This window comes from Pieris napi, chromosome 14 (assembly GCF_905475465.1).
Source record: "Pieris napi chromosome 14, ilPieNapi1.2, whole genome shotgun sequence".
Lineage (NCBI taxonomy): Eukaryota > Metazoa > Arthropoda > Insecta > Lepidoptera > Pieridae > Pieris > Pieris napi.
The window spans coordinates 9,649,642-9,673,179 of NC_062247.1; the positions used below are offsets into that span (position 1 = coordinate 9,649,642).

A 23,538-nucleotide genomic window follows, 5' to 3' on the forward strand; every position below is an offset into this window, starting at 1 on the left:
GAATTTCTATTAATGGGGATGAAGAAGGTATTGTGGTAGTTTCTAAGTAATTATATTTAGTAACCATCATAGTAGGACTCTCTTCATTGGGTTCCTCGATATGTAGTAACTCTGTATTTTCAGCATTTTTTTCTAATTTCAACCAGGAATTGTTATCAGTTTCTTCTTCATTATCAGACTCAGGAGTCTTCTCGTTATTTTGAGTATTTGGTCTCACTTCGATACTTAAAAGTGATTCTTGAGGTGATACCATATCATTTAAAACAGTCATTGTAGCTTCTGTCACATCTCCTGCAGTTATTTTCACATTATTTGTATCTTGCATTAAAGGTAGTATAATAGATTCTTCCGTGACTTCAAATAGCTCAGGTAACTTGTCCAAAACGTAATCATCGTGTTTGTCTTGGGCCATATCGTTTTTTATAAGATACTCCTCTGGTGTAGAATTAGTTTTAATAACTGTTCCATTAATAACTTGATTGGATTCAGCTAACGGTATGTTACCTACACTTTCCTTTTGTATATGAAATATTTTCCTTCTTGCAATTGGCTTACGTACCCGAAAATAGTGTCGAATATTTTCTTTTTCTGCTGGAACTTTAGGTATATGATCCGTGTTTTGTTGTTTGTATCTAAAAAATATTGTTGAACTAGGATTTTGTGCAAAACCTGGTTGGTAGATAGCGTTTGAATAATCAATAGGTTTTAGGGTGGGTGCCTCTCGACCATCAAAGCCATTTTCGTAATTCAAATTCGACTCTTCACCCACTACAATTAAAGCTATCCATGACAGGCTCAATATGAAGATCTTCATTTTCCTGAAAAGATAAATACAGTAAAATATACACCCAACAAGAGTTAAAAATAATAATAATCAATATTGAAGGGTCTACTCACATTGCAAGCGATTTGTAATGTGAAAGATTTAAGGTAAACCAGGATCTTTTATTCAAAATACATTGGTAATTAAATAATTTAATTACTGTACATAGTTAATCACTGAGTTTTGTGCAAATTACTAACTATTCCTGTTATTTACAATTTATTAATGTATAACTAATTAATACATGATTTCTTATTAAAATTACTTATAAGTAATTAAGTTAAAATTATGAAAGAAATTGTCATCACACATCATCACAATATAAAGTTTATTTTTCCATACATACTGCATGTTAAGAGACTTAGCAACAAATATTTAAAATAACCATTTCAGTGTTATTGGAACAAGTCGTCATTATTTTCGTATAACAAATATTTTGATTTAGATTATATAAAAAATATTCAATGACAAATTATTCTCAATAACTTTAAATAAAACCCATAGAAAGCAACAAGATTTAAGAGAGAAGAAAATCAGTTAAGGTACATTTTTATCCCAACGATTTCTTTGGTTGACTCATACCATCGAATTCAGCATGCATCGTATTCAAGATATTAATTTGTTAAATATTTATAGAAAGTAATTAATAATTTGTGCTCTTAATAAATACGTAATAGCTATTAATAAATTAAAATATTTTCTTATGATTAACTTAGCTATATGTAGTGGCTAAGAATTCGTTCGAAGATCGCGTTTGTCTCTACCATTTTTATTAAATACTGATATGAGGTGGTAACTATTATCATGGTCGAATAAAATTTATATTAATTAATTGGCCTAGGATCGTAGGGTGTCGCATCATGGCCAACATATCTATTATTTTTACGAATTTGAAAACCTTGCCCCGGTGCAGTGTTGTAATATATTACTCGTCGAATACCAAATGGATCGACATAACCAAAACTACCAGTTCTCTCATCCGAGTCGCGTGTTTGCTCTTCGTGATACTGTTTTGGTAGGTAATAGCGGAAACCATTTCGCTTAAAGGCTACACCGTCGTATCCCGGAAATTGGGGAGTGTAGCCATCACCTATATCTTGACCCTGCCTTTGTCTTTGTCGCCCTGCGTCAGCGTGCCTATATGAGTTTGGATTAAAGACATCATAGCGTTTGTATGGAGTGCTGTCACTAGCGTAATATCCGTCAATAGAATTGGACCCGTCATAATCATAAGGACTCTGGGATGAAGTCGCTTCTTCCGATGTAATTGGGGGAACCGTTGGTCTGAAGTCATATGTTGATGAATCGATGGAGTTAGGCGATACTTCGACTCGAGGCGTTGAAGATGGAATGTATGGTGATGGTGTAGAGGAAACCGTCACTTCTGGATATTCTGGAGTTTCTAAGGTCGTCGATGGGGAGAGAGGAGATTTAGTGGTGGTACTAAATCTTGGTGTTCCCCGATTTGGGTGTGGTGCAGCCGGCGCCGGTGTAATGTTAAATCCAGAGTCAGTTGGCGCTGTTTTGGCTATTTTCAGTGACTCCTGAAACATAATTTGTAAAGATTTTAATGATTTCATTTCAGGCATAATAATTTTTACTAAATCATAAGGTCTCAGATGTTATAGATAATAAAAAACGACGGGTTGCCCTCCGGGAGTGCCGGCAGAAGTGAAAACTTGAATATTACCGTTGTGCATTTTTGATATTTGGAATGGTTAAGGAATAATTTTGCACGAATTGCTTTAATTATCAATATAAAAGTACAATCATTTATGTGGTAGAATACAATATTTATTTATTGTGCTATCGTACACAAACATGACAATTTATATTACATTAAATACCGCGCCAGCTGTCTACTCTCCATCCGTCATACGAATTCTCGATCAGGTCACGTGTCCTGACGCGAGTTTAACATTTTTACCCATTCGAAAAAAAGTGTACAACGCCGCTAAAGAAGTTTTCACTTCAAAAATCGTTATTAGATGGCGAAGCATACAACAGGTGGTTTACACTTTGACACCCAAGCCATTGTCTACAATGTCCAGGGAAGCAATAATTGTTTCGCATACGAACTCATAAAAAGAGGTAAAGAAGCCTGACGAATAATCAACAAAATAGGCGTAGAAATTTGCTTATTGCGGGGTTAAAATTTTCAAACACTATACGTTTGCTATGCTATTTAAATATAGAAACTGGTTGAATCTGGTTCGTGGATTCGTCGTAGTCGATAAACAACATTATTTGCAAACCAAATTATACTCACTCCTATTGAACGATCGCCCACATATACAGTCTTTGATTTGTATATTCTGTATCCTTGGTCGTCAGCTATGTAGTCTTGTAACCGAAGGTAGCCATCGGCGCCTACCCAGCCAGTTGTTCCTGAAATCACATTTATACATTTTAAGCTATAGTGCATTTTATACTATGATAAAAAGAACGTGTGTGTACATATTAACAATGCGTTAGAAGATATACTTCTTTGCGTAATAATTTTCTTGGTGCACTTTAGAGGGACGTTTCCCTCTTCGAATTGCATTTTTCTTGTCTATTTTAATGGTCACTTCCATATTTTCGACATCTATCATTGAACTAGTTGACAATTGTTGCTCAATTATAAATGGCAGGCGCTAACACAGCTGTTTTAAATTTTAACTTTGTGACGCCTATTCTAAACTTGCCATATCTGGTTTATTTACTGAACGTATTTAGATTATATCATCGTTTCTCAAACGATGGGTCGAGTTTTTTTAAAAGGTTGTGTGTTGAAAAATAATAAATACGAACTACGTGTAGGTACAAAAGATGAGTTTATTAAAGGAATAATCAATTATAGTGTAGTGTTATAAAACTAAATGTATGTAATAAATAAAGTGTTATTTATTTTTTGGTTTTTCGTGGGTCGCAACATAAAAATGGTTGAGAAACTATGAATTATATACACATAGGCATAATGTATGTGTCCTAATATTCTGATTAGCAACGTAAAAGCGTGCTAATAAAATCAAACATCTTTACCTAACAATTATTACTATACTCGACGCCTGCAGCCTGCGTCGATTTGAACCCCGATTATGTACCAATGTATCTTTTACGATTTGCACATTTAACAATTCGGGTGAAAAAAAGTACGTATTAACCGACATATGACCCAAAATACACGTACAATTTTGGGTTGGTTTTCATATGAAGAACTATAAATTTAAAACATGAGGCAAATATTGACACTGGATAATATGTGTGGTATATATATACCTTATATGGATATGGTATGGATAAATTGACTAGACGAATCTATAGTCTAGTCCATTGTTTCCCAACGCGTTCCACGCCACACAGGGGGGCAATCGAAATTTATTAAAATTATTTGGAATTAGTTATTCTACTTACTCTGTATCGTTAACATCTTCCTAGGAATATCTTCATAAAAAGTAAAAATATGATAGGTATCATTTATGTTTCTCTAATTTAACGATTTTTTTGAATAGGGGGGTTATTCATTTTAGTAAGGCTAAGGGCATGGCACAAAAAAGGTTGGGAAACACTGGTCTAGTTACTCATACAAATTGGTCAATAGTAATGAAATAAAAAATCACTTACCTACAACAGACCCATCTTTTAACCTCCTCTCTTTCCTATATTGGCCATTGTGCGTCTGATACAGGAAATATCTCTCGTCGTCTTCGTCTGTCTGTATATGGAACTGATCGGGATATTGTTGCGCGCTGTATCCGTCCAATGCAGCTAGTGCACTGTAAGCTAACATCTGAAATAATAGTAATTTAGTATTATTTAGTCGTCTCTTAATAGGTTTAATTGTGACCTTAGCATAAATATGTAAAATTTAGCTAAATGCTAGATTCTAAACTTTATACATTTACATAATCATTTATTAAAAATTGGCTGTGCCAAAAATCAATCTGTAACTATTTAGGAAGAGCACCTTTTGTATGGCAATCAAGGTTTACAATAAATTACCTAAAGAATTAAAAGATCTTCCGATTTTCTTTAAAAAGCATGTCTATGTTTGTCTATGTTCGGATTTATAAATTTTGTGCTGTCATGATTTGTTTTGTTTTGCTTTGCTCTGTATCATAGTTTTTATTAGTGAAACTTTTTGAGGACATATAGATGATACATCCAATGTGTTTATTTTTAACTTTTTTTATTGTATGGAGATGTATCTGTTTTGTTTCCCAAATAGATAAATAAATCGATTTTTTATTATTTATAAGTAATCTTACAGGTGCACAGTTACATATTGTAAAAGAAATCACTTAGACAATATACTGATTACATTGTTAAAAAAAATATACGAAACAGAAAACATAAGTCAATTAAGTATAATAGATAAATAAAATTAGTCATATTTAGACGTATCTTAAAATTCTAAATACGTCAGCTGTAAGTTGGCGCGATGCTGGTGTTTTGATAGTACGTCAATCATATGTCAATCTCAAAGCAAAAGGGAATACTAAGAAGCGCATGAAGATAAGCTTCATTATAACTGAAATGGGTGGTGAGAATGGGAAACAAAAGACGCAAGACGCAGTGTTTGATTGTGGTTCGATAAATGGACATCATGACGGTTCAAGGTGCATGCAGAATCGTTTCGCTTTTCATTTTTACATTGACACCCTCTCGACTTGCTCAAGAAATTCACCTGTATTAATTACGAAATTCATAATATTTACACAAAATTTATTCCACTGGTGTATAAGTAGGATAACATGATTAGTTTTCGGTGAATTGAAGGTATCTCTCGAAGAGGTTTTTTGCTCTTTTATCACCAAGTGGCGATGATTGGGCACCTGGTATTTCACTTTTTAATAGAAAATGTTTATAATGTTTTTTTTATGTTTATATGTGATAAAAATATATTTTTTAGTATTTCTTCCAATCATGTTGTACATTACACGTAGGCACTGCTGTCAGAATTTGTGTGGCAGATTTATAACATAGATAGGAATAGATTGATTTTATATTATGTATATTTTCTAGCTAATTCCCCGACTATGTTGTCGTAGGAGGTATTAAATATCTTACGTATATGTTACAGTAAATTCTAGGAAGATGCCTCTCAACCTATTGTTGAATATTATTTATTTTAAGTTCGTCTCTGTTACTTTTTTTTTCCATTGCTGCTTAGCTTTAGAACTGAACAGTTACACCTGTCGTATCATGGATATTGAATGGACATTGAACAGTGAGTCAGGACATGTAACACCGTCTCTTCAGCTGTATTGCTACAAGGCAAGGCAGCACTTTGTCTAACTAAGTTTTTATGTTAGAGATAGAGTGATTATATCACTCGACTCATTGGTCTAGTGGTTAGTACCCCTGACTGCGAATCCATGGGTCCCGGGTTCGATCCCCGGCTGAGGCGAACATCGATGTAATGAGCATTTGGTGTTGTTCTTAGGTCTTGGGTGTTTAATTATGTATTTATATGTATATCTTTCTATAATATGTATGTATATCCGTTGCCTAGTACCCATAACACAAGCTTCACCAGCTTAGCATGGGACTAGGTCAATTGGTGTGAATTGTCTTTAAAAAAAAAAATTACGAACCTACCTAGTCTCTAAGATTATATAATACATATCACCCATATAAAATTATTATATTATGTGGTAGTACCGCACTCTGGCTGCAAAATATATGTCATATTTTATTTGGCTCCGAAGGCAGTTTCAATGGCTCATTTAATTGGCAATGTTTCCAATTAATCACCGACTCAAGCGTGGGTGGTTGTAGGTAGGTATTTAACCTAAATGTGTCAAGGGACCAAACTGTAGTACAAATTGTAGGTTTAGGTACACTGCATATATCTTAAGGCGTTTGTGATTAGGCTGATTCTCTTAACTAAACCGGACGAGTATATCTTTGCAATGCCCGGACTACATTAAGTTTCTTCGCGTTTTTAATTAAGAATCTCTGTTACTAATAGATGTGTTTTCATTGGAGATTGTATTGTTTTTATTAAGCGTGAACTAAATATGATCGTATTTATCTTTTAAAGTACACCACACATCAACAGTATAAGTTACAATCTATATATTCTTAAATACACAAATAAGGTGAACAAAAATTTTACAAAAATACTAGCTGACCTGGCAAACGTTGTTTTGCCATTTATATCGGGTGTTTTTTTTAGAGGTATAGAACTTTAAATTGCAATAAAACAACGATGGATTATTGGACTGTTGTGATTTTTTTTTTATTTGAAAGATAATCTTGTGGCAATACATTTTAAATATGATTTCTGGCATATGACTGCCACGGCTGGCTCGGATATAGTCCAATCTGGACGTCCAATTTTCCCGTCCGTTGTTCCCGATTTTCATAAGCGAATTTTGTTTAGCGATGAAGCACACTTCTGGTTAAATGGCTACATCAACAAACAAAACTGCCGCATTTGGAGTTAAGCTAATCCTCAAGTGTATGTCGAAACACCGTTACATCCAGAAAAACTGACTGTTTGGTGCGCTTTATGGGCTGGTGGCAGCATTGGTCCATACTTCTTCAAAAACGATAATGGCCAGAATGTTAAAGTCAATGGTGATAGGTATAGAGACATGATTACTAACTTTTTCATTCCTGAATTGAACAATCATGATGTCCAAGAGCTGTGGTTTTAACAAAACGGCGCAACATGTCACACAGCTCGTGCCACAGTCGATTTACTGAAAGACACCGCCTAATTTCACGTTTTTGACCTGTGAATTGGCCTCCAAGATCTTGTGATTTAACACCGCTAGATTATTTTCTGTGGGGCTATGTAAATTCATTGGTCTATGTGGATAAGCCACAAACGCTTGACCATTTGGAAGACAACATTCGTCGTGTTATTGCCGATATACGGCCACAAATGTTGAAAAAAGTCATCGAAAATTTGACGTCCAGATTGGACTATATCCGAGCCAGCCGTGGCAGTCATATGCCAGAAATCATATTTTAAATGTATTGCCACAAGATTATCTTTCAAATAAAAAAAAAATCATGACAGTCCAATAATCCATCGTTGTTTTATTGCAATTTAAAGTTCTATACCTCTAAAAAAAACACCCATTATTATTTCTAGGAATTTTTTTTTAGTTCAATAGAAATAACTATCTACTAAAATAAAAATTGGGGTTGATCGAAAAGGGGTGAAAGTTAAGGGTTGTATGTATTTTAGCATGCTGTTTCATAAAAAAATAAAAACAAAAAATTTGTCTAAAAAATAAAAAATAAATTTGGGGTGGACACCCCTTAGGACTTAGGGGTTTGAAAGATAGATAGTAGCCGATTCTCAGACTTCCTGAATATACATAACAAATTCATAAGAATCGGTCAAGCCGTTTCGGAGGAGTATGGGAACGAACATTATGACACAAGAATTTTATATATTACACTTTCAACAAAAATTTTAGTTTTTACTAGTAATTTCCGATTAAAAACTATTAACCATCCATTACTTATTCGATTAACAAGCGAATTAGGTATACGATTGGCGTTGAACAAAGCTTCTTTTAAAATTAATCATCAGCATGGTTATTATGTTGCATCATGTAAAAATAATATTAATACATCATACAAGCACGATAGCATTCTTAACTTTTTATTATGATACTGTATGTGTGTAATTTAAAATTCTATACGTCACAAAGGTAAATTAGTAAAAAAAAATAATAGGCTTTTCTCAACGAATAAGTATCGTAATACAGCGAGGAAATGCTGCCAGCGTTAAAATGAATCACAGGGACCAAAGTTTTTAAATTTGTTTTAATTTTCTATTTATTAAATTTTAATTATTATTATTACTATTACTATGTAGGTTAAGAAAATCTTAAATACTGTATGTATATGTTTTTGAAGTTATACTTCTTTAGGCGCGTTATGAAAAATTGATGAGAGTGAAATTTTACGATGCGCGCTTACCGTGACACAAAATTAACAGAATGAAGTTGCCCACGGAATATGCTACGACATTGGACATAATTTAAAAACAACATTCGAATAATAATAGAATTTATGTTACACTTTATGTAAGAGAATAATAATAAATATTTATTTATTTAATTTTTCAAATGTAAACTGAACTTTATTGACTATAATGACTCCTTTTCCAGTCTCTGATTATTTAATTGTAATTAATTATTTGCAAGCAATCAAAAACTATTTTTAATAATGCCAAAAAATAATATCAATAATAAGCGTTTAAAATGATATAGCAACACCAATAAATTTTACGACCAGGACGTACTTGTTTTATTATGATAGGTTTAAAAGATCGCATATTTAATCTTACTTAGTTCTTAAAAATGGATTTTACGTGTTTTTGTCAATTTAAGCGTTTTTTGCGTGGTAATATTCGTGATGTGCAGAGTCCGTGAAATCGGGTAATCGTCGTTAAACAATGGATTTACTTAAAGCTGATGTAATTGAACAATAGTTTGTAAAAAGATGTTCAAGGATGCATTAGCTAATTAATTTGAAGACACGGAAATATAATTAATTATTATAATTATGGACTCATTACAATATCAAAACCATTTGTCTATTCCCATGAATCCAACACTAATTACATTCGACTAAATTAATACGTGTTATTATCAAAATTAAAAATACAAATGACATGAGGTCAGGGTGTTTGCAGTTTTAGTTGTTGCGATATCATAGACTCGCACAATCTCGCTGTAATGCACGCAAAACGGAAAAATAAATAGTAATATCAATATATATATAGGCGTTTTAATTTGACCTTAGACAAGACTTGAGTTTGTCGACTCATTGGTCTAGTGGTTAGTACCCCTGACTACGAATCCATGGATCCCGGGTTCGATCCCCGGCTGAGACGAACATCGATGTGATGAGCATTTGGTGTTGTGCTTAGGTCTTGGGTGTTTAAATATGTATTTATATGTCTATCTATCTATAATATGTATGTATATCCGTTGCCTAGTACCCATAACACAAGCTTCACCAGCTTAGCATGGGACTAGGTCAATTGGTGTGAATTGTATAAAAATAAAAAAAAATAATGTATGTTAACACCACTATGACACTAGATGGAGTTACTCGTTTAATAGAAGCCGCTATTGATATTAGCCATAAGTTGTTTTTATTATTGCATATCTACGGCCAAAGCCTTTCAGGTCAACAGCAAGATTCATAATAAAATATATATAGTTATTATATTGTTTATGTAGGTAAGGGGAAGATTCTTATTCTGTACTTCGGTCACTCCGGAGGAAAGTGACCCAAGACCGCCCAATCTGAGGTCCCCCGAGTCTCACAGCTGACGCCCATGCGCTATTCGCGGGAAAACTTATTGGCAGTGTTGACTTGTCAAGGGCCTACAGGCCAACAGTGATATTCAATTCAATACTTTTTTGATTTTCATCTTGCAAGAAAAAATAATTGTTTAGTTACCTACTTTATATTACACAAATTTACACAATCAACACAACATATGCAAATTTATGGATGTATTTAATACATAGTTGTACACATTAGTCATACACAATAATCAAAAAGTTTTTCGTCGGCACTGAAAGCTGATACTAAATTTTTAAGATTATCAAAGAAAATGTTTCTGTCCTATTCCTTATTTCATTATTGAGAGTCAGTGTGTTAAGTGATGGATCAAGCGTTTATCTATCGTGTCGTGTTGTCTTTTGCATTTTAACGCGAATATTATTAGCTTCATATACGAGGAACTAGGATTGAAGGTAAAAGGAGAAACTGTTTGAATAACAAAGAGATGAGTCTATAAAGACCTCGGTACGTGAACTGGAAACTGAATAAGAAAATTGATTTATCTATAACATGGACGACGGACTTCGTGAATTTTCTATATAACGTCACTGTAGAATGATTTATTTATTTATTATTATAGAAATACATACATTATCCTTACAGCCTATGCCAATACGATAATGTCGTGAAACATTAAATAAAATATAATAAATTAGGTACATATATAATATTAAACACATAATAAACACAACATCGCTACTGTGAATTCTCTCTTCGAACATATAAATATGTCGATAGTGTCAAAAAAGCATTTTTTTTATTCTTAGACTCCAATGTCATTTAACTGGTAAAATCTAATGAAGTAAGGGATTGGTTAATAACATAAATAAGTCCTTTTTAACTTCCAAAACTATGGACAAAAGCACATAACATTTTAACGAATATTGACGAAAAGAAACATTTTTTCGTTTCCTGTAAAGTATGTTTCTCTGGACATACGAGGTTGTCATTCTACAGCGACGATTTGTACTTATTCGGCGATTTCACGCATTAAAAAAAATCCCCATCAAAAGAATTTGAGACGGGCCCCAGATGGTATAGTTACGCTACTGCATGTCAGTTTCCTCACGATGTTTTTCTATACGCACATAGACCAATGCACAGCCTGGGAACGAACCTACGACCTCACGGGTGAAAGAGAACCTCTAGGCCAAGCAACACAACAACACGCAATTAGAATAGTAATTACATTGAAATACAGTTCCATGTAAATCGCGATTTACAGTTTATAATATAGTCAGGTTAAACGCGAAAAAGTCCTTTCAAGAGTAGGTACTTAAAATTCAGCCTAGTAAGTAAAAAATTGCATGCAGTCATTTTCAACTATTTTTCAACATCATTTCGTCAAACAAGTTTTACTTTTTTAATAACCTCTCTAAGTAATAAATCTAATGATGTAATGTTTGTTTAAATATTTTAAATAAACAAATTTACAGTACGTACAATAATAAGTAAAAAATAATATATATATATATATATTTTTTTTATATAATAGGGGGCAAACGAGCTTGCGGGACGACCAAAAAGGGCAGTCCACGCAGCCCATAGACACCCATTTTTAGTGGGTGCGTTGCCGGCCTTTGAGGGAGGAGTAGGCTCGTTTTTTAAAAATTTGGAGGTCGTATCTCTGAGGGAAGACCCCCCCCGGGAGCCGATTCCACTTATTTTTAATTAAATTTTAATGCTTATATTACAACACTTTAAGTGCGAAAGAACCTAATCAAAGCCAATGCAAGTTTGATCAGTTGATCGTAAGTGAAAAAGTCCTTTAAACGTGATGTATATGTGTATGTATGTAGGCGTTTGCTTCAGGGATCTTACTCACCCAAAAAGGGAGCATGACACCATCATTGATGTCACTACAATGTTAAAGAAACCGATGGAATTCTAATAAACTTCCTAGAACTTGTACTGAATACGAAAGATAAATAGTGATTCACGAGATGACGGCTGCTCTAATAACTAAAAAACATACATTTGAACCGTGCAAATATTTTAATTAAGTACTTCAAATTTAGATGATGACCTTCGCTTCTCACGGAACACGGATTTTTGAAGTTTTATTGTCTTCAATACTTTGTTGATTAAATAATCAAAATACATAATTTAAAATTAATTGTATCTGCCCGTTTAAAAAGGATCCTAGAAAAATCGTTTAAAGATATAATTAATTTTAGAGCTTCATAATTGGTTGGTTGATTAAAATGTGTGTAAACAAATGACTCATATGCGCAGTGATATTAAAGTGGTACTCACAAGAGACTCAACCCTGAGTTCGTATGTTCTATCGCGACTAAACACTAATGAATATTCTTTGGGTGGTATTAATGATATTAATTACCTAGATTTTTAAATATACAGCTACTAAGATATCTGTGGCATTGATTTTGTTTTTTCTTTTGCTTTTTATAGATTACTAGCAGACCCGACAGACGTTGTCCTGTCGTAACTATGAATATTGATTTGGAATTGGTATAATTGACTAAAAAATATTTCAGAAACAAAGTGTTTATTAATCTAATGCTTTATGATATAGAACTTTTTTTGTTTGTTTTTCTTTATTTTTTATCAATATAATTATTTTATATGTATTTTATCAATATAATAACGGAGTTATCGAAGCATTTGTTTTAAACGATATTCATTTTTCTTACATCCTCCTTGACGATATTTGCAGCACGCATTCGATCAATGTTATGCCAAACGCCATAAAGTTAAATCAAAAAGTTTTAATTGTAAAAGCGCTATGCACTGAATTTAATATCGTAACAAAAGTCAGGATTACTTAATATGGTGGTTTAAGTATTCTTAAATTTTCTAATTTTCCGCGCAATTTTCTTATTTTTTCTTTTATAAGAACCTTCTCCTGACAATAACAAACATAACAAAAAAAGATTTAGCGAAATCGGTTTAACCGTTCCCGCGTGAAGCCGTGACCAAGGGAAATAGGGATTCCTTTTTTATATATACAGGGTGTCCCGTGGCAGATTTTGGATTTCTTAATTAAATTAAAGAATGTTATTATTTTAGAATATACATATATTTGTCATAAAAAGAAAGACGAGACATGCGGATTTTATTTTTTAAAGATCAATTCGTCCAAATGTTTTCCATCGCGACGTACACACTCGCGAAATCTTTCGAGACTATTCTGAGTGACGTGCTGCAAAACTGACCGAGAAATAGCATTCACTTCTCGCACGATATTTTCTTTTAAATCCGATAGATCTGTCGGGTTACTGTCGTACACTTTTCCCTTTAAGTAACCCCATAAAAAAAATCTAATGGGGTGAGATCTGGCGATCTGGGTGGCCATGCGATGTCCCCAAATCGGCTTATCAATTTTCCGGGGAATTCTTCGCGAAGGAGGCTCATGGTGGCTCTTGATGTGTGAGGCGTGGCGCCATCTTGTTGAAACCACGTATGAGAGCTGTTCGATTGATGTTCTCTATGTTTCGGTATAAAATACTCACTAAGCATGGGTCGATAGACATCACCATCAACAGTTACGGTTGCTCCACGAGAATTTTCAAAAAAAATCAACCAATTATTCCATTGACAGAAAGAGCAGTTACTTTTGGGCTATGCAATGCTGTTTGGTGTTTCAATCGCGGGTTTTGTCCTCTTGGCGCCCAATAGCGACAGTTTTGTTTATTGACAAAGCCATTCAAATGGAAATGAGCTTCATCACTAAACGAAATGGTGTTAACAGCTCGGAATCGACTTGACATGTTATCACAGAACTCTTTGCGTTCTCTGAAGTCATTTGGTTTAAGTGCCTGTACCAATTGGATCTTGAACGAATGGAATTTAATGTCCAAGCTTAAAATACGGTGCACTGTGGTTTTTGGAAGGCGCAAACTTGACGCTCTCTTACGCACTGAGTGGCGGGGATTTTCTTGCACACTGTTTGCAACGCGTTCAATGTTTTGTGCAGTCCTTGACGTTCAGCTAGGACCTGGGCTTGGCTCGTTAACTATTGAACCTGTTGCACGGAACTTCTGGACCCACGTCCTAATCAAACTTTCCCTTGGTGCTTCACTTAAGCGACGAATATTGTAGTGAGAATAAAATCTTCGGCGACCAATAGTGCTCGATTTATTAGCTTCAAAATACGCTTCAACTGCGAAAGCGTGGTGCGCGCCAGTCCACTGCGACATCGTTATTGAACAATCCGCACAATTGCAGCGCCAAACTGTAACCTCTCCCTGGTCCCCCGCGCAACCGTTAGAAAAATATTCGAATTTCAAATCCTAAATCTGCCACGGGACACCCTGTAGGTATAGATTTCTTTGAAGTTCGTCTCTATTACGTTCATTCCCATAAATTGTTCAGTGTTGTACCTGTTCTTAATTGCTACAAGGCACTTTGCCTAACTCCAAAACCTGTGAAGATACGATAAGAATCCTCTGTGGCGTTGATGAAAAGCATTTTAAGAAAACCATAGACTAAAAAATCACGGCGTGCGTCAGGTACACATACAACGCGCAGAAGTGATGAGAACTGGAAAAACTGATCGTGGTTGGTAACACAGAAGGCAAAAGATCACGTGGCCGTTCTCCAACCAGATGGACCGATCAATTGAAAGAGTCATCGTTCTCAAAACTGTACACAACGTCATAATGACGTACAACGACCAATATTTTAGCCTTGACTTTTTTAAGCTATCGCGGAATATGGCTAAAAGAAGTATTAAGAAAGGTCATAGCGCAAAATCACCTGCATCGTGAGCATACACACCTTCACGTTCTTACCCCTACTTTTACACCATCACACAACACAGCCAAATTAGGTGCCACTTAGTTCAATGTATAAAATAATTTTTATTTGTTTGTTTCCTTTTGTAAATTTGTTATTATATATAATTTATGTTAACTGTAGGATTACCAAATAAATAAATAAATAAATGACATGTCATGAGAGGTGCTGGACAGAAACCGGTGGAAATAGATAGTCAGCTCCAGATGATTCCTTGCTCACCACGACCCTCAGACATGAGCTGCCGATGAAAGAGAGAGTGAGACACAGAACACCAACTTACCAACACATACTATATTGGCTGTTATCAGGTTTTAATTAGATTATCAGGAAGTGATGTAACGATTATAACAATTATGAAACGTATATCCCATTAAGGTATCAGATGAATTAATTAATGTGTACACATGCTTCAATTAAATGAATCATCGGTAATGTATGCGTCCATTTTGTTTACAGGTTCCATAATCAAGCTTACGTAATTTAGCCAATTAATGTCAAGTTATGAATATTTCTAAGTGAAAACGTGAATTGCCCTATAATCTAAGTTGCCACGGCGGAAGGCTCGTCTTCGTCAGCTCTTTAAAAATAGTATGTCAAAAAAAACTGATTTATAGATGATTAAACTCAATGAAATTAACGGAAAAATTTAAAAGCAGTTTATTATATAAATTATAAAATAAACTCAAACGTTAACCTGTTAATTGCGCAACGTATGACCATTGACCATTGTTGTTTCATACTCAGAACTCCATATTAGGTGAGGTTTTAAGGAGTACCTTACAGATAACTGGAAACACATACTGAATCACAAACACGATGGTCGCGGATAGCCATAAATGGTTTAGAATTAGGTTCAGCCAACCTGTCTTTGTATGCGTCAAGCCGGTCATGGGAGGCTAATCAAGATTAAAGTGTATACAAATATAGTCTTCCGCGCGGCGGCTCCCACTTTTTTTAATCATATGAATTCGTATTCATGTTCGTAGTAATTGTAACAAGTGCTTAAGGTTGCAGTTTCATTGGACCGTGTCCATGTGGGCGACGCCTACGCACTGTGTGGGCTTAGGGAGCGCAAATCCGCATTGCACACTATAACCTTGAATTATTCTGTTTATCTATGGTTTCTTATAAAACTGTTAATACCAGCTTTGCCTTATCTTAGAGTATATTTATCCCGTTTGCAGGCTTTAGCAAAAACAAAACACAATCGAAGCTAAAACAAAACACGATCGAAGCTAAAAGAAAACCCGATTTCTCGTTTAATGGAAGAAGAAAAAAGATCACGTGGCCAGATAGACCGATCAAGTGAAAGACTCATCGTCCTCAAAACTGTATTAAGAGGGGCGATGAACAGAAACCGGTGGAACAAATAGTCCGCTCCAGACGCTTTCTTACTGACCACGACACTCAGACACTACCAACTTAAGAGAGAGAATAATAGTGTAATAATTGCTAAAAGTTTTATTTGTATGACAAGGCCTAAATGTGGAAAATATGAAGAATTTCTATAATCGATGTTTGCCGTAACAAACTAGCTCTCATAAAACATTTATACAGAAATCAATTTTAAAATGCTATTAGAATTTTTATTATTGAGCTAATTGCTCAGCGCATGAGCAATTTGAATTGTTTAAGTTTTTAAGTACACAATTTAAGAATAATTGAACGATTAAATCATTTCTTCTTAATCTTTATTTTTTGATTAGTTAATTGGTGGCTTCAGCGTGTGACTCTCATCCAGGTCGTAGGTTCGATCCCCGGCTGTGCACCAATGGACTTTCTGTCTATGTGCGCTTAAATTCGCTCGAACGGTGAAGGAAAACATCGTGAGGACCGGTTTGCCTTAGACCCAAAAGTCCACGGCCTGTCAGGCACAGGAGCCTGATCACCTACGTACCTATATAGGCATTTCTTAATCGTATGATTTAGAAATAATTATGAAATACATAAATGTTAGGCCCAGACCTAAAGAGGTTGTAGCGCCACTGGTTTTAATAGTTTATATAATACATCAGCTACTGATGCAACTTTATCTAAGTATGGATGTACGGAATGTAATCCACGATTACTAACTGATTTAAAAAAGACTATACACTTTTTTGAGTTTCCAGATCTGAAGATTCATTCTGATAATGCTTTAAGTAACCGTTAACACTTAATACGTCTCTGAGTACGTCTGGAATAGGACTAAGGTAGTTCTCAAGGTCAGAATAAGAAAGATAATTCTCCCAGTTATCCTGCTAATTAATAGCTGCTGTGGTCTCTGGCAGAATGACCAGCACTGTAGAACATTCTGCTACTCAGCATAATGCTGAGCCAGGACCACTTACAGCCACAGCACACACGTATTACACACACTTAAAACGAATGGAAAAAGGGATTTTTTTTTATATCTCTCATTAGATTTTTTTCTTTAATTATTGATATTTTGTTTGTTAATGTGTGTGTGATTTTGTTGGTAATAAATGTTTTGTCTATGTCTAATTATTTATTTTAGTCGCCTACTATGGAGTTTAAAATCAAAGGTTTACTAGATTCCAGTAGATGTATCTTACATAGCTGCGGCGTTCCAGTTTCAATAGTGAATGTTTCCATATAAGGAAATCTATTCAACTGTTCTTAAGAAATATCTAACGACATTTCCCTACGTAGTATTCTATTCAAAGTAGACAGTGGTATTCCACACTCACAAGCTAAATCTAACTGTAAATGGCCGTGGTTGGATTGTACTGCACAAAATCCATGGTATTTTGTACTGATATAATTGTATGCAATTATTTTCTCATATAACGTTCAAGCATATTGATGTTGCGGTTTGCCTTAGATTGTTTGTAATTACTGGACCGATTACAAAGTTTTATATTATATATTATGACTTTAAACTATAGGTATAACCTATATGTATATACATTAATTGCTGTTTGTTTGTCTCGCTCGAGAATGGCTAGACCGATTTGGCTAATGCGGCCAAATATCAAAATGCGGCCAGCGGAGTCCGAATCTCAGTAGTGGTCACCCGGGCCCGTCAGGAGACGCCAATCCTTTTAAGTAGATAATGTCCCAATTTAGTAAAGGGAAGATTTTGACACTCCCCTGCTGACTAGCTTATCGGGCACAGATCTAGCCGATCGCATGCCTGATAGGCTTCTATACATTTAAAAATCAAATAAAAAATACTAGTAGCGCCATCTGTGTGTCAGTATACGAACTTTCTGCCCACCTTATATTGAAACTACATCAAATTAAATAATTACATTAAACTTAGTTAATTAAACTAATTTCAAAATTATTATGCACGTTCGTTGAATGCCTAATCACGTATTAAGATGTACGATAAGAACAAGTAATGGTTTCATTTCGCACTTCCCCGGAAACAAGGAAAGTGATGCGCAAGCGCAATACAATGTGCGGTTCTCACGCGAAAGCAGTTGACGTAATTGCACGTCAACGCATTGTAACCTTGTCGAGTTGTCACGCGATTACCATTTGAGAAACATAAAGATTTATATTGTTTAATCTGTCTTAATCATTCTTCAAACCTTTTAACCGAATATATTGACTTAGTGGGGTCTACCCCAAATTTTATTATAATCTGGTTCAGAATTAAATTTATTTTTAAGCGAAATACTTGGTAGCATTAGAGGAGACCCAAGTTCTTAGGTCCGTGTAGTTGTTGAATGAAAATCTTATAGATAGTGTATATGAAAAAATGGAAACTATAGATTTTCTTAGATGCAAGGGGAATAGGAGTTAATAGTGCAATTAGATTTTAGCTTATAAATAAATCATACTATGGGTAACAATCAGCAAAAAAACTTAAATACTCTAACTCTAATACGTCAAAAAAATTTTTGACGTATGTCATCTCATCTTAGATAAGTAGCAAATGTAGATAATATTATAGTTTTTTTACTATAAAATATTGTGTTTAAATTAAAACATTAATAGGCTCAATATGTTGAAATATAGATACCGATACTTTTTTTTATGGCTCTGGCACGGTTTGTGCATTAGCCAGCGTCAAGTATGAGATTTTTATAATTCGTGCTTTTTGCCTTTAGAAATTCGACCATGTCCTCCATGTACGGTTTAGGCACTCGCCCGGTACCGCACAAGCCTCCCAAAGGCCGAGAACAAATTTAAATTAAATTAAAACTTGCCCTCGAACCGGGAAACGAACCCGGTACCCCTCACCTAGCTGCCACTTAATAAGACCGCTAGGCTATGAGGCCCCCTACCGATACTTATATAAGCTTTTGTTAATTAATTATAAACACGAAAACAAAGAACCACTCCTCACATATGGAGCGCAAGTCCAGTTACTCAAGAATAAAATAATTTATTATACTTGAAAACATTATAGAAAACTAGATTTAGTTCATTAAGAAATACTAAATCGTATGATCTAATCGTTCCAGTTTGCTAATTTGTCCTTAAATCAAAGTTACCAAATTGTAATTCCGAATACTGGTTGGCATGTGGCTTGTACTAAGTTAATATTAAATCAATTGACGCATTGTAAATTCATATATCTTGAAGTCGAGTTAAATAAAGGTTTCGAATCGACAAGTTATATCAAAAATATTCGGATAATGTATTTTAGATTTAAAAAATGGTTAATAATGACATTATTAAACATTTTTTGTAATGGTTTGACATATAAATATTGGTTGTCAAATATTTATGCGTGCATTCAGAATTTTTTTTTTTAGTAGTTCCCTTTATATTTATTTTGTATTCATATAAAAATACGAAATTAAAAAGTTGCGGAAAATAAACGGTTTAAATATAAGAGTTTTCCCTTCAACTTTTATTTTGTTTCCTTTGAGACTCTTGGGCCGTGTGTTTCAAGTGCACATGTGCTTATTAACGATTTAAGTTGGATAGATAGTATCGGTGACCCCAGAGCTGGTGATTTCCTCGCTCAACGCATAAGTATCGCGATACAGCGAGGAAATGCTGCCAGAGTTAAAGGACACAGGGACCAAACTATAAAAATTTGTTTGAATTTTCTATTTATAATTTTTTTTTATTGTTATTACTATGTAGGTTAAGAATATTGTGAAAACTGTATATTTTTGTATTCATTACTTTCACAAAATTATAAATTAAGTTAGCTTATCTGTAACACGACATTAATTAGCGGCACGAGTAGTAAATTTATATTTCAAAAGCACTCTAATATCTTCCTTTACCATTTTTATTTATGATGTAAAAGATACGCGACAAATAAAATCAATTATCCTTTTCATCACGTACTAAGGTCCTGTCAGAGAGTTATTCAACAAGTCCGATCGGAAGTCAAATAAACACATGTATTGTTACACAATGTTATTGCAACACATACACTTTGGCATGTGCCGAATGCACTTTCTAATTCAATATTCACTTACATGATTAAATAAGTGTACAATAAATACGTGTACTTAATGAAGGCATGTCAAGTCCTAGTCATTTGAAGTCTCATTAAAAAACTTTTTATTTGACCAGAATTCAATTGGATTCCTAGCACGTGTGATAAATATCGTGTTTGTATATTAATAATTTGGGATTTTTATCCTAAAATTATTGGAAAACTCATATCAAAGAACAAAGGTCACACAACCTATTGACGCCTTGTACATTGTGGGCCATTAAAGCACTATTACTGGACGGAATTGAAACAGATGACTGTCGCCGTAGTAAAATTTTCTTAATTAAACAAAACACAATCTTAGAACACCTTTATTTATACGTTGAAAAAAGGTATATACTGAGACAGGGAATAGTGTATGTTTTATAAAAATCTGTTCTGTAGATTTTAAGACATGGGTAATGGGTATCCACGCTGTACTACCGGGGACTTATATAATATATAAAAATATATATAATATTGACGAATATTTAAGGTTGGTTTAATTTGTGTAAATTATTTTTATTATTGAGTTATGAAATATTTGAAGTAACAACCTAAGTTGTTAAGTTGACATGTTAGATGATGAGTCATAAGTATTGTGATTAGTTACTTTATAGCTTGCTTTAATGGATCAATAAAACCTTCTTTATGGAGGGATTGAGTTTTTACCATCCCCAGAATACAATTTGCCGTTTTAAAATGTTTACGGACAAAATATTTGATTAATACACAGTTCACACAACTTATTGATGCCTCTTACATTTTGGGACATTAAAGACCCGTATCACACTAAGCACTTTGGACTGAGTTAAAACAAATGACTGTCGCCGCGAAAATTTTCCCGATTAAACAAAACACAATCTTAGAACACCTTTAATTATACGTTGAAAAAAGTTGTCTATTTAAGTTTCTAATAGACGCGTCTAGGGTTTCTACTAATGTTACGATCATCTTGTCGTCCTACAACTTTCCATATTTACCAGAGCAGGATCCGTAGACGCTAGGTTCATAAACCGATGATTATTTGCAATATGTGAAATCACATCCTATGTACTAACTTGGACCCTTAAAAGGATATAAGTTGCGATGACTTTCACCCACGCTATACCAATGAGGTCAACGTTTCAACGCTTTACGTAAATCAAATCGTGACCTGCTTAGTGTATGCCTTAAGGACTTGGCGGAAGAAATTTTCACTTTTAACACACACACCTATCATATAATCATTACTTCTGTCGCGATATCTTTATATATATAATTCTTCTGTGAGTGTGTATGTCACTGAACTTCTCTCAAACGACTGGACCGATTTTGATGAAATTTTTTGTGTGTGTTTAAGGGGATCTGGGAATGGTTTAGATTCACAAATCAGCCCGCCAGATGGCGCTGCAGTCGGTACTTTCATACTTTGCTTTACTAATCGCTTGAAATATCATGCAGGACAACGTCTGTCGGGTCTACAGTACACATATATATTAGTTCCTTCCGTCTAACTAAGCGGTTAGTCTAACTATTGAATCTCTCTCATCAGTCGGTAGCTCATATTTGAGCGTCGTGGTCAGCAAGTAAACATCTGGAGCGGTTTCACCAGTTTCTATCCAGCGCTTCTCTTATAACAGGGAATAGTTTTGAGGACGATGAGCCTTTCACTTGATCAGTCCAGATGGTTGGGGATCGGCCACGTGATCTTTTGTCTTCTGTGTTACTAACCACGGACAGTTTCGCCAAGTTCTAATCGCCTCTGCGCATTAATTTGTCGGTATATAGATAGGCAAGTCCGTATGCGGAATTGGGTCTTATATTAACAGCTGTATTTTATTATATAAAACTTCAGTAAAAAATATTTTGAATATTTAAGGACATTTATTGAAGGACATTAGCAAAGAAACGAAAATCATTATTTTATCAGTTACAGACCTACGCGTGATTCAGTCACGCGTAAAATAGGTACTCAACCAAAGTCAGTAACTTCCCATAGTTTTACCTGAAACACGGTCCGTTGTAACACCGATATCAAATATGTTAAGAATATTATGTATAATACGAGGCATGCCTTTTAAGTTTTGTCGTTTGCAGAAAAAAACACAACTAGACCCTTATAGTACTTTTTATTGTTTTTCAAAGTATTCACCACGTAGCTTAATACACTTTTCCATTCGCTTAAACCAGTTATTATAACATTAATTCCACTCTAAAGTGGAGGTGTTCAAAATGGCTGACTTGAAAGCGTCGACTGCTTCTTCTCCGGACTGGAACCTTTGATCACGAAGACTTTTCTTAATTTTTTGAAATGTAAAGAAATCGTTAGGGCTTAGGTCAGGACTGTATGGAGGATGGTCAAGAATTTCTACTTTTTCCTGCTTCAAATACTGAATTGTTTGACGAGCGCTGTGTGAGCTTGCGTTGTCGTGGTGCAGAGTGATGCGCCGCTTTAAGTTAGATTTTCGAAGTTTGGCGATGACATGTGGTAAACAAACTGTGGTATGCCACTCTGCGTTAACTGTTCTACGATCTTCAAGTGCAATAGTCGCAACATAGCCGGTTTTTCTAACGAACGTGGCCACCATCTTCTTTGAAGTGCTTCGAGAACGAACGAGTTTAGTCGGCTTTGGCTCGTCTTGAAAGACCCAGATTGTAGATTGTTGTTGGGAATCAGGATCGTAGGCATAGATCCAAGATTCGGCATCACTGATGATGTCGTAGACGTGATTTGACTCTCTTCGGTTGAACCTTTGCAGAGTTTTCTTACACCATCTGACGCGGGCCGCCTTGTGATCGTCGGAAAGCAGATGCGGTATCCAACGGAAAACTAGCTTTCTTACACCAAGCGTTTCATGCAAGATCTTCTGAATGGTTGTCCCTGAGATGCCTAATAGAGCCTCTATCTCTCGATATGTCACATGACAATCTTTGAGAATTAGTTGTCTCACAGCAATGATGTTTTCTTCAGTGAAGGCGGATTTTGGGCGTCCTTCGCTAGATTGGTCACTAACACTAGTATGTCTAGGCTGGAATTCTAAATACCAGCGTTCGACAGTCCACAGACATAGGGCTTCATCACTGAACACAGATATTAGATCTTCAAAACACTGAAGCCGTGTCAGGCCTCTTCTAAAGTTGTAGAAAATTATTGCACGAACATTTTCCTCAGAAGATTCATTTTCGTACGTAACTTGACAGATTCAAATCGACGCTGTGACTAAACAATAGCATTAATCCTAATACTTTTAACTGTTTTGAGATTCAAAAT

General features: G+C 34.7%; 1 protein-coding gene across 1 annotated transcript in view; it reads right to left on the bottom strand.

Moving 5' to 3' along the window:
- Positions 1-959: 959 nt before the first annotated feature.
- Positions 960-23,538, bottom strand: part of LOC125055853 — a 50,610-nt gene continuing 28,031 nt past the window's right edge. Inside the window, exons 3-5 of the mRNA XM_047658501.1 lie at positions 4,430-4,595; positions 3,093-3,211; positions 960-2,367 (exon numbers count right to left, since the gene is read on the bottom strand). Coding sequence (XP_047514457.1) covers positions 1,648-2,367; positions 3,093-3,211; positions 4,430-4,595 — 1,005 coding nt within the window. The 3' untranslated portion in view covers positions 960-1,647. The remainder of the gene's footprint in view (positions 2,368-3,092; positions 3,212-4,429; positions 4,596-23,538) is intronic.